Source organism: Salvelinus namaycush, chromosome 1 (genome assembly GCF_016432855.1).
Source record: "Salvelinus namaycush isolate Seneca chromosome 1, SaNama_1.0, whole genome shotgun sequence".
NCBI classification, from domain to species: Eukaryota; Metazoa; Chordata; class Actinopteri; order Salmoniformes; family Salmonidae; genus Salvelinus; species Salvelinus namaycush.
Window position 1 is genome coordinate 75,182,103 of NC_052307.1, and position 13,278 is coordinate 75,195,380.

Genomic DNA, 13,278 nt, shown 5'->3' on the forward strand with positions numbered 1-13,278 from the left:
CATCACCCGTTTGTCGAAGTAGGCTGTGATTCGATGAGAAATTAACAGGCACCGCATTGATTATATGCAACACAGGACAAGTTAGATAAACTAGTAATATCATCAACCATGTGTAGTTAACTAGTGATTATGTTAAGATTAATTGTTTTTTATAAGATAAGTTTAATGTTAGCTAGCAATTTACCTTGGCTCCTTGCTGCACTTGTGTAACAGGTGGTCAGCCTGCCACGCAGTCTCCTCGTGGAGTGCAATGTAATCGGCATTACCGATTGTTATGAAAACTTGAAATCGGCCCTAATTAATCAGCCATTCCTATGAATCGGTCGACATCTAGTTTTAACAAATAGCCTATGGTACCTGAGGAAAACATGAGGGCATTCAAAGACTTCCTCAGCAACTCAAACCATATGAACACAGATCAATTCACAGGCTCATTCACGATTATTATAAGCCTACTCCTCCATTTCCTTTGCTATACATTAATCTAATCTACAATCTAGCCTCCGAGGTGGTACCCAGTTTACTGCTCATTAGGAAAGTAAATAACTGTATGCTTCTGTTAGATATCAGAACATCATGAATTGTGAAATGATCACAATGGACATTGATAGTGACATTATTTCAGCATGAAGGCTCAGGCTACAGTGCTGCCATTCCCAGAAAAGTCTCCTTGTTATCCCAATAGAGGAGGAACAAAATAGCATGTGGCCTCCCAGCACGGTGCAGCGAGGTTTATAGGCTCCTCCACAAGCTTTGTCAAAGTCAACATTTTATTGCGACACCTTCAGGAGCAAATTAAAAACAGGCACATCCCCCTATTGACAAAGACCCCATATGTTACGAAAACAATCTTAAAAGTAGCTTACAGAACAGGCACAGGCTGACAGTTATCCATTTTCAAAAGATCCATGATTAAAATGGTTACAATGATTAGGCCAACAATGGTTAGCTTAAATAGACTGCTCCAAACCGTTCTAGGTTATGAGCAACAGCAAATAGAAGGCAGAACGCACAGAAGGCCTAACACATTTCAACTCTTCTTTAAGACAATGGTGTTGTCTTTCAGAAATACATCGTAGTCCTTGTGATGACGGTGAGAGTTTGTTTTATTCAATGTAAACCTAGCTGGAAGTAAACGTCTTCTCGTGTACAAAAGCAGATCTTTCAGTGCTCTCAGCAGCCTTCAGAAAGGAACAAGAGGGCACAAATCAAGCCCGTGCGTTTCCAGGTCAAGGAGCCTGCTAAATGTCTACAGACACAGTTTACGACCAGCATAGACTGGGTTACAATATTAAATATTTCCACACAAGGGTCTCTCAAGGCTCTTGACAAGGATTTCCTGGAACACTGTCCGACAGCACTATAAACTCAGTGGGCCGCAGCTTTCCCATTCCCTGACGAGGCCTCTGGTCTGACCGTGGGGGATGGGGAGGAACCTTGTTCCTGAGGCAGAACCAGCTCTGGGAATGGCTCTGCTACAACTACAGTCACTGTTCTGGCGTGGCTTTAATCCCAGCCACAGTAAAGTGACATTGGACACCAGGAATACAACACCCAGACAAAAAATAGCCCTGAGCTAAGGCTCCTTTTGTAATGGTACATTGAGGCCACTGCACAAACATTTGGTGAGACGTTCTTGGCAGTAATGTAAATTCTCACACCTGTACCATTTTGGAAAAGGACTAGAGAGAACTGTGCTAGCTGACAGCAAACTGAAACGTTTTTGCAAATTGCTGGTTAAATATAGACAACTTGAGGGTAGACATTTGTGACCGACTGTTAATGAATCATTCACACCATCTAGCCTACAGAACAAAGAAACGCATTTGTATAGGAGGGACTAAGCGGGTGAGTGTAAAGAGAGAGCAGAAGGCTAAGTGGTGGCTATACAGCAGAATATGCCTGGACAGGATTTCACCCGCGTGAGGAGTAGGAATCAGTATTTCCCACTTCATCGTGTTGCCTCATCACCCTACGACAATAGCAACCCCAGATAACAAGGCTTTCTTAAGTGGGGAAAGTTGGAAAGGAAACAAGACCCACTTACCGAAGAAAACTCCTTACGTATACTGCAGAGGAGCCAGTAGCAACATTGACACAAATTCCAGGTTCAAGGCTGCTTTTTGCTGGCATGCCAAAAATGAATCTAGCATAATATTGATGTGAATAGATTATGGCAATTATCTGCAGCAACTGACAGCCTAAAGATTGTGACAAATGTTGGGTCTGTTCCTCAGTATTATGAAAGCTTGTCTGATCTCAATTTATATAAAACACTGAAAGGAAACGTGTTTATGCTTCCCAACAGTTAGAGAAATTCAGAAGAGCCGAGACAAAAGGCATTTAACAGCTTGCCTGCACATGCTCTGAGGAAACAAAGAGGATAATGAATGTGTCCTTTTCATAAAGAGACAAAAGGAAACACATTAAACACTGAATTCAACCGCAACTTCAGGCAAACTCTAGCCTAAATGTTTCTGGATCTGAGAGAAACAGACTAGCTCAACTAAAAAGTTGTCAGAGATCAGCTTACAATCCTTATCTCCTTAACACCATTAAGGGGTCAAAAGTTAACTGACCTAGCCTCAATAATCCAAGGCTATAGCTTTTTCTAAATAGGTGGGCAAAGTAGATTTGCCGCCACTAACCCTCCCTTGTATTGTGTTTAGCCTCACAGCCTTTTACGTTGTTGTGGAGACAGAGGCTAATGACAGACGTGGAAAACAATTAGTGTCGAGTGTTTTTACTGGAGTAGAGAGGGGGGCTCCCTGTGGGAGAGAGTTTCTAACAGATAGAGGCAGCACTACAGGAATCACAGCAGCACTGACTGAGTCCACTGCTGCAAAATGCCTCCCTTCATCTGTTCCTCACACACACGTATCTAAACACGCATGCAGGTTCTCTCAACAGTAGGTTGTCAAATCAACTGAAAATAGGCATGTAGGGCCAACAAGCTTTGTTTTCAATGAAATTGAAGCCGGGCAATGGTGGAGGCCAACCACAGGCAAAGAGCTAAGGCGAGCCAGGGGAAGGAGTGTATTTTTTCACTTTCCACATTGGATTTTCTATTATGCTAATGAATTATACCACAGACAGATGGCTGTCAGGAACCTAGTGAACAGAATAACACCTTGAGGAATGAGAAATCAAGGTTGCTAATACCAGGAAAAGCAATTCAAGCATGGATAGTTACCACCAAGGCAAAGAAAATACCATTGATTCAACATAGTAAAACTATGATACACATTTCCAAGCATTAGGATATTCAATCATTCTTGCCTTCAAAGCATTTAACAAGATAACAATTTCACTGTGCGATTCCCATTACCTACAGAGGCCTCTCACGACAGCCTGAATGGGGGCTCTTCATTTGCGGCAATCACATGGAACATACAAGTCTGCTGATCAAGAGGAATCACTTCTCCACACTCGCTTGAGGCGACAACAGAGCACTGCGCTGCATGCCTCTTTATCGGATGGTTTCTCTGCTCTGAAATGAGGGCAAAAAGAATCAGTCCCTGTGCGCTCCACGGGGCGAAGTGTAGTCATTTAACATTTGACTCATGAGTAGACTTAGGCTGCATTTCATAATGCTCAGTTTGAACCCAGACTGATATTGGTGAGGAAGCAGTTGAAAAGGAACACGTCGAGGCTGGATGCTGAAAAGAATGCTTCGTCATAGTGCTAGGGCCAAAACATGATGGAGGCCCTCCCGAGTGGCGCAGCGGTCTAAGGGACTGGATCGCAGTGCTCAGGCGCCACTACAGCATCGGGTTCGATCCCAGGCTGTGTCACAGCCGGCCGTGGCCAGAAGCCCTATAGGGCCGCTCACAATTGGGTTTGGCCGGGGGGGAATTTCCTTGGCTCATTTTACTCCAGCGGCTGCAAGCTGACTTCGGTCGCCAGTTGGACGGTGTTTCCTCGGACACATTGGTGCGGCTGGCTTCTGGGTTAAGCGAGCAGTGCGGCTTGGCAGGTCATGTTTCGCAGGACACATGGCTCTCGACCTTCGCTTCTCCCGAGTCCGTTGGGGGAGTTGCAGCGGCGATGAGACAAGATCGTAACTACCAATTGGATATCACAAAATGGGGAAGAAAAAGGTGGTAAAATATCTATAAAAATAACTGATTGAAATGAACAGGCCGACATGGAGTAGATTTCGGCTACATTTCATAATGCTTTGTTCAGCAGTTCAAACGGAACACGTCTAGGCTAGACGACTAACAGCTGAAAAGAAAGCACCGTCATGGTGCTAGGGCTGAAACAATGTGTCTTCATGGCAAGGTGCCTCAGCAGGACCAAGCAAGTTAACATTCCAGGTAGGATTCGGCTGAACAGATTGGGGAAATACAGGTTTTCCCCAATCCCTGCTTGCTGTGTCGCCTTGTTTTTACACATAAAAATGTAAATGGGAGAATATTAAGTTCTGTGTTTAGGACTACACATCAGGTCTCTTGTTGGAATTGGGCTAACCAGCATATATGAACAGGTATAGCCTACCCCCGTCTACGCAATTGAAACTCCCCTCAAATCCAGTCATCCCTCCATCCTCGTCCAGAGTCCTCAAATCCTTGGTGTTATTTAAAAGGAATGAGCTGTAACACAATAGCACCAGTAAGTCAGAGGCATGAAAAGGAAATAAAGTTGTCATGAGACTCCTTTCTCCCCTAACTGCACATCAGCGACTACACAGTGGTGACCAGGCTCTTTCACGAACAAGCACAGACCCTTTTTTCCTCCTTCCTCTTTTGAACTGACATTGCTAATGTAATTTTCCATAAGAGCTGCTCCATTCGTCAAGGCCAGCATCATGTCGAGGCAGCTGACGAACGCCTGGCTCCTCCAGGCTTGTATAATGAGTGAGCGAGAGAGAGCAAGAGAGAGAGAGAGAGGGGGGGGGGGGGGGCAGTGCTGTAGTTAAGGGAGCAGAGATGTTTTATTTCAGAAACAAGAGCCAATGCTTTAGGAGCTCTGTCCGAAGATGGAGACAGTGCGAGCACAGTCACACACTCAGAGGATAAGAGCATGAGTTAGTAAGTCATCATTAAATTTAAAAAAGAATGTATTTGAGATGGATAACAAAATCACACCCAGTGACTGTCAAATGTCTAGAAGGCAGAGCACGTGCCTCGTCACGTACAACACCTTTATTAAGCTACAGCTCAGAACCTCTAACAAGCTACTAACTGGGAACCGTCTGGATGACTTAACATGCTATTCAAATATCTTATTGACTTGTACTATAGATACTGTTCACAGTTTGGGCAAATGTGACTTGAACTCTGGAACACCCATGGCATGGAGATGAGACATGTTGGACAACATTGATAAAGATTAGGTTAATTTTAGCATTTGAACAACATTGAATATGCCATATTTTTGGGGCGGCAGGAAGCCTAGTGGTTAGAGCGTTGGGCCAGTAACCGAAAGGTTGCTGGATCGAATCCCCGAGCTGACAAGGTCAAAATCTGTCATTCTGCCCAATGAACAAGGCAGTTAACCCACTGTCCAGATGCTAGGCCGTCATTGTAAATAAGAATTTGTTATTAACTGACTTGCCTAGTTAAATAAAAGCTTAAAAAAATATTTTTTAAATGTCAATGTCATAAAACATAATTAACGTGTTGAGGCCTCAGTTTAAACGTAGGCCTTTAGCTTACGAATCTAGAACGTGGCATGGGACAACTTCCATCGGGTCTCAAGGAATCAGATATGAATTCAGTGAAACACTATCGGCAACCGTTTTCTGGAGACCCTGATGAGTCTAAGAACCCAGTGCTGAGTCTGACCCTTTGTTCAAGGTCATCAACCAATCCATGCTGAGCTCATTGGGTTGCCCGAGTACTTTCTGATTGCTAAGCCTTTTGTCCTTAGATTTCCTTCCCTGTTTGAGTTATCTGAGGAGACTTCACAGCTTTGCATTCCTGACAGAAGGAAACTTGCTTCTTCGAAGGCCCTTCCCCCCACTTCACTTTCAGAGCAGCAGCGAAAGTGAGGGCGTGCTCTGCCACCCCCTCCCCCACCCACCAGGCATTGCCGGGGCTTGTGGGATTAAGAATGGAACACGACGACAGACAAAACAATCCCCAGCACCTCCCTCCACTGCTGGTACTAACAGAGCATGAAAAGGCTGTTTCTGAGCACACAATAGACACACTGATAGACCAGCTCAATGAGGAGACAGGATAAGTGCTGGTAAATAGTTAAGCAACTGTTCATGAGTTTCTTGCATGACAATGTCTATGTTTGAAAAGAGGAAAACTAGCGTTGCCATCAGCAATCAACTAGCTAGTCAGCAAGCTAATTGATTCATTTTGAAAAACAAATATCCTGTGTAGAACATGTTATGATATTTATGTAGTTTAATAACCACAGACACAATTGTAATAATAATGAACTGTAGCCAAGCACTTTAAAGTTCTTCCAGGCTTTTCCTGTTTAACGAAAGGCAAGATATTTCAGAAAAGCCATCATGACCAGATTGTCGTGACTGATACTCACAACTGATGTGAAATGAGGGCAACGTCTTCAATTAGACAAAACTAAAGTGGTGAGAAACAGCAGGCACATCTCCAAACGCCTGACAAGGCTACATCATGTTCCAATAAAGATCCAAGTTAAAATATAGTTCAACCAAAAAGCACATCTCAAATGGAATGAGATCTGAGCCTACAGCTTGGCAAAGGTTTGGAAGTTGGTCTTGCATAGTGATACACATTCAGCTGAAACATTCCAAAGGTTTGGAAGTTGGTCTTGCATAGTGATACACATTCAGCTGAAACATTCCAAAGGTTTGGAAGTTGGTCTTGCATAGTGATACACATTCAGCTGAAACATTCCAAGCAATCATTTGTTTAATAGCACTCTTACCTTTTCATTTTTCACTTTCTTCAATGTTCTGCATTCTATATTGTCCAGCTCCTGCGGTTCAGTTTTAATTGTCAATGCTGGAACTATCCCAACAGACTCAAGTGCAATATTTCCCAGCTGATCGTCCCCTACCAAGTCTGTAGATTGTGTGTTCTCAAAGGGGGCACTACGGTTAACCCCCAAAGCTACTTGAGAAACCACCTCCTTTTCAGTGGCAGCTATTACCACCACTGGCACTCCCTCGCTTTTCTCCTTCTTACTTTTCCCACTTGCCCCTTCCTTGTCTTTTTTACCACTGCTCCGAGAGACTTTGCCACCCTTCTCCATTCCTTTGCCAGTAGTGGAATTGTTGCTAGTGGCTCCTGCAGTAGCACCAGTGTTGGTTGGTTCCCCTTGGGTTCGCGTCTGCCCTTCTTTCTTGGCCCCATCTCCAGCTGAGACCTTGCTAGTATTGTCTTTTGAGTTTTTGCTGCGTTTGGATTTAGATTTACTCTCCTTGCCTTGAGGGCCAGGTACAGGACTAACAAATCGGATGTTGTCAGGCAAAGCTGCAACAGCACTGGGCGGAGCCGTCATACCCCCGCCGTCCTTGGTTCCAGACATCTCAAGTTTGTCCTTTTCTAAGTCAGCGTCTAGGTCGATAATCAGATTTCCTACACCGATGTCCCACTCATCACCGCTGTCGTAAGTGTCCACCGCATTCGAGTCCACACCTTTCCCGCCTGCAGTGCCACTACTTAAGGACATTTTAGTGCCAACGGCCCAGGTTTGCCTCAATGAGGTCCGCCACCTTCTCTGACTGCTGGGGGACTGGGTTGAGAGAATCCTTAGGGTCTAGGTATCCCCTTCCTATTTACCCACATTTTGCCCTGGGGGGGAAAAAAGAGAAAAATAGTTACATCTATCCAATACAGTAGGTAATGCTCAGCCAACCAATGACATAAAACAAAAAGGGCTGAGCAGCACCACAGAAGACAACAAAAATTCACAGAAAGTTTGAAGGTGATAAAACCTTACAGCAACTTCTCACAGCAATGAAGAATAAAGGTTCAAGAGTTGTTTTAATTGCCAATGAAAACAACCTAAAGGCTCAAACTCATTGCACTAATGTGGATCTAGCGTTGGTCTGCCAATCGTTCAGCTCGTTGTGTTTTAGGGACCACCCGCTGTAGATGTCTGACTGCTGACATTTTCATGCAATTCTACAGGTAAAATTGGTGTGCATTCGATTGGCAAATTACAGCCGGCTCTCTGTTCAGAGGTGCTAAGTTCTCTCGGTCAGCAAAAGCTATATTGGTGTGTCTGAGCCCTAAATCTACATTGAAATGACTAAAACCAAACCGAAACTGTGTAGAAATTATAACAGCCCTACAATTTGTCACTTCACTCTGTCCAGCTTGCAAACAACTACTGAAACAAAAGCTACAGAGTCAGGGAACATTGGATAAAACATTTTTTTTTTTTTTTTTAAATGGACAGAGGGCTATTGCAAATTCTAATGAGAAAATATAACATTTCAGTGCAGCCCTCCAGACCTCTATGAAGACTGAGTGCAGACCACAAGGCAAAACATTTAAGCACATGTCCTCCATTCATGCAACTGACATAGGCCTACAGCTTTTTATTATTTCACCTTTATTTAACCAGGTAGGCCAGTTGAGAACAAGTTCTCATTTACAACTGCAACCTGGCCAAGATAAAGCAAAGCAGTGCGACAAAAACAACACAGAGTTACACAAACAATCGTACAGTCAATAACACAATAGAAAAATCTATGTACAGTGTGTGCAAATGTAGAAGAGCAGGGAGGAAAGGCAATAAATAAATAGCACATTTTCAAATTTAGCATTAACACTGGAGTGATAGATGTGCAGATGATGATGTGCAAGTAGAGATACTTGGGTGCAAAAGAGCAAGAGGATAAATAACAATATGGGGATGAGGTAGTTGGGTGTGCTATTTACAGATCGGCTGTGTACAGGTACAGTGATCGGTAAGCTGCTCTAACAGCTGATGCTTCAAGTTAGAGGCTTGATCTAACACTACACACACAACTGACACAGGCCTACAGCTTGATCTAACACTATTCACAACTGACACAGGCCTACAGCTTGATCTAACACTACACACAACTGACACAGGCCTACAGCTTGATCTAACATTATTTGGATTAGGAAGGCTTGTGATGTCTTTACTAGCAAGAAAAACAAAACAACGACATGCCATTACATTGGGACCTATTCAATCAAACTGGTAATCAAGAAGGTCGGGGGTAAGGTAAAGAAAGATTCAACTAGTCCTGCAAGTAAGTAAATAGGCTTATTTATCCTGGAGCCACAGTTCTCTTTACCCAGTAGTAGAGACATTGTTTTCAAGATTAAATACAACCAAATGCTTGTAGCAAAAGATGCATTTTGTTAACCAAATGTGACTAAACAGGGACAATGATCCATCCTTTAACACTACATTATCTAAAAGCTGCCCAAACTCCACCATAATCTCAAAGGTGCTACAGCGTTGCACAGAAATCCGGATCTCCATAACCATTTCCCACAGTCACCATGGCAACCCTGGGAAACGTAAATCCTGATTGGCGGCCAACCGTGGCCCCACTGTTCTGAGTGACTGGCTCATTCCACAAGGACTGCTGATAATGTCACTGGTGACGGATGAAGACTAACTGGCCTCACTACTCACCCTCACAGGGTTAACATAGCCATACTCTGTCAAGTGGACACTGACAACCTCTGCATCAACAGGGCAGCTTAAGAAAACACTTGAATGATGCCAGAGGAAAGGCACAGCCCAACACCATAATGTAGGCTAAATAAAGCGCTGTTAAAAGGCATGCCTTACACAAACGCATTGTGATCATGTTAGCACTTAGCTTCATATAGCCTAGGCCTAGGCCTACCATTTCTTCAAATACAGTCTACTGCACCAGATGTGAAGGCTTTCTCCAACATGGCCTCTGTATTTGTAATTCACTTAAAAATGGATGGATAAATATATATATACATGCCTGCTCTAACATGCTGACCACACTGCTTGCGTCACCTGCGTTGCAAAATATATTTACACATACATGTTATTCAATCATAGCTTGCGCGAGTCAACGAACATCTATGTAGCCAGGCGCTAAAATAAAATTTGGTTCTATTTGTGATGCTCGACGAGCTGCAAGTCCCACCTCCCCCATCTCCTCATTGTTTTTTAGGAGCATATACCCACGTGGGTGATTGAAAGATGAACTGAGGTTCACACTACAGTCGGTTGTGGTAATGCACCTTAAAGTTGGTTGCCAACCGCCATAAAAACTCCAAAGAAGAAGCAGCCTGAAGTAGGAGAGATTACTAGAAACAAACTCAGTTTACCGTTTTATCTGTGGATTAATTGTCGGAGTATAAGACCTTACGCATTTCAGGTAAAATAACAACCCAATGTTAATATCCCAGGACAAATTAGCTAGCAACAGCAAGCTAAGCTAGCTAAATTACCATAAATGTTGAATGCTTTCGACCTGTCCCCAAATTAATATAATTGGTTCAGAGTTTGTTTTGATATTTCAACCTGCGTGTCCTGATCGCGTCTGGTGTGGGGGGACAAAATCAAATGTGTGCGATGGCGGGCGGACGCGGTCTGGTCAGCACGTAACAGACAATAACTCCCTCTAGCCCAAACACGTGGTCCTTTCCACGGACTCCTATAAAAGCTCCACACGCAGCGGATTTTAGCATGTCTGTGCTACTGCTGCCCTTTCAGGGGCTTTAAACAACTTCCAGAAACTCATTTATCATTCTCCTCCACGTCGCTGAGCATCGGGCTGGCTGGGTTGAACAGGAGCAGAGTGGAAGACACTGCCTCCTGTCTGAGCATCGTGACCCCTCTGCCCCTGCAGCACCCCTCCCTCCAACACAAACCAGTAAATAATTAACACTCACATCTGCACTGCTCATCTCCCCCTGTGATAAGGAACGTGCAGGGGCAAATAAACCCAGCACAAAAGACTCTTCAGAGGGGGTCTGTGGAGATGAGATCAATACCGCCTCAGAGGCCTGAATTCTGATGATTCTCTTTGTGCTGCACACTGCCACTGACAAAAACACAGGGCCAAACAGTGTACACAACAGGACTTCAGCCAACCTGTATGTGGAGAGAAAAGGCTCCTGCCTCTGATAGCTGGCCAAAACCTTTCATTTTCTAATTCCTCTGTCGCTGAGATGTAATTTAGGATCTGAAATTAAATGAAAAGAATCTGCACCATTTGGAAGGTCATTGCCGTGAAACGTTTGAATTGCTGCTCTCAGAAAGCGTGCTCAGCAGGCTCCTGCTTGTGTGAGGGAGGAAAGCCATGATCAAATCTATTGCATCTTTTCCCCTACTTGAGCAGACAAAGCCTTGTGGATCTTCTGATTGGAAACAGCTTTTTTTAAATTCAGTTGGCCACTTTCTCCAATGACTTCCGACCAGTGGAGGCTGTTGAGGGGATGACAGCTCATAATAATGGCTGGAACAGAATGAATGGAATGGCATCAAACACATGGAAACCATTCCACATATTCTGCTCCAGCCATTACCACGAGTCTGTCCTCCCCAATTAAGGTGCCACCAACCTCCTGTGCTCCAGACGCACTCTCAGCGTCTGCTTTAGCTGCCCTGACATCAGCTGTTCTGCTTTTGACACAATTGCACTCAGGCTTGTCCCTGCTGACCTAATGGAGATGGGAGGAAAGGGAGCAGGAGGCGTCCACATTATTTAGCTCTCAGGCTTGTCCCTGCTGAACTAACGGAGGTGGGAGGAAAGGAAGCAGGAGGCGTCCACATTATTCAGCTCTCAGGCTTGTCCCTGCTGACCTAATGGAGATGGGAGGAAAGGAAGCAGGAGGCGTCCACATTATTCAGCTCTCAGGCTTGTCCCTGCTGACCTAATGGAGATGGGAGGAAAGGAAGCAGGAGGCGTCCACATTATTCAGCTCTCAGGCTTGTCCCTGCTGACCTAATGGAGATGGGAGGAAAGGAAGCAGGAGGCCTCCACATTATTCAGCTCTCAGGCTTGTCCCTGCTGACCTAATGGAGGTGGGAGGAAAGGAAGCAGGAGGCCTCCACATTATTCAGCTCTCAGGCTTGTCCCTGCTGACCTAATGGAGGTGGGAGGAAAGGAAGCAGGAGGCGTCCACATTATTCAGCTCTCCTTAACGGTAGACTCCCAAATGGGCGCTTTCATGGCAGCCTAACAACAGCCGATTCACAGCAACCTCCACCTGGAAGTGTGGTAAAATGGGTAAACTGCCATACCTACATGGAAGTGTAGTAAAACAGGTAAACTGCCATATGATGAGCCTACATGGAAGTGTAGTAAAACAGGTAAACTGCCATATGATGAGCCTACATGGAAGTGTAGTAAAACAGGTAAACTGCCATATGATGAGCCTACATGGAAGTGTAGTAAAACAGGTAAACTGCCATATGATGAGCCTACATGGAAGTGTAGTAAAACAGGTAAACTGCCATATGATGAGCCTACATGGAAGTGTAGTAAAACAGGTAAACTGCCATATGATGAGCCTACGTGGAAGTGTGGTACAACTGGTAAACTGCCATATGATGAGCCTACGTGGAAGTGTGGTAAAACTGGTAAACTGCCATATGATGAGCCTACGTGGAAGTGTGGTAAAACTGGTAAACTGCCATATGATGAGCCTACGTGGAAGTGTAGTAAAACTGGTAAACTGCCATATGATGAGCCTACGTGGAAGTGTAGTAAAACTGGTAAACTGCCATATGATGAGCCTACGTGGAAGTGTAGTAAAACAGGTCAACTGCCATATGATGAGCCTACGTGGAAGTGTAGTAAAACAGGTAAACTGCCATATGATGAGCCTACATGGAAGTGTAGTAAAACAGGTAAACTGCCATATGATGAGCCTACATGGAAGTGTAGTAAAACAGGTAAACTGCCATATGATGAGCCTACATGGAAGTGTGGTAAAACAGGTAAACTGCCATATGATGAGCCTACATGGAAGTGTGGTAAAACAGGTAAACTGCCATATGATGAGCCTACATGGAAGTGAGGTAAAACAGGTAAACTGCCATATGATGAGCCTACATGGAAGTGTAGTAAAACAGGTAAACTGCCATATGATGAGCCTACATGGAAGTGAGGTAAAACAGGTAAACTGCCATATGATGAGCCTACATGGAAGTGTAGTAAAACAGGTAAACTGCCATATGATGAGCCTACATGGAAGTGTAGTAAAACGGGGGGGGGTTGCAGCTGTGGCGTTTGGCTGGCTAAACAGTGGTGGGGTCTAAATCATCCGACACCTTCATAAAAGAGGGGTTGTAGCTCTATTTGCGGTTGACCTACTGTACTGCCCTTCGCCAGAACTGCAGAGCAAGCCTTTT

At 44.4% G+C, this 13,278-nt stretch overlaps 1 protein-coding gene across 3 annotated transcripts in view; it reads right to left on the bottom strand.

Annotated features, from left to right (window-relative positions):
* Positions 1-13,278, bottom strand: part of LOC120048818 (zinc finger protein 609-like) — a 92,622-nt gene that overhangs the window by 65,168 nt on the left and 14,176 nt on the right. For 2 of the 3 annotated variants that reach the window (XM_038995078.1, XM_038995068.1), the window contains exon 2: positions 6,871-7,739. The exons of the other annotated variant lie outside the window; for it this stretch is intronic. In XM_038995078.1, coding sequence (XP_038851006.1) covers positions 6,871-7,617 — 747 coding nt within the window. In that variant the 5' untranslated portion in view covers positions 7,618-7,739. The remainder of the gene's footprint in view (positions 1-6,870; positions 7,740-13,278) is intronic. 3 annotated transcript variants of the gene reach the window in all.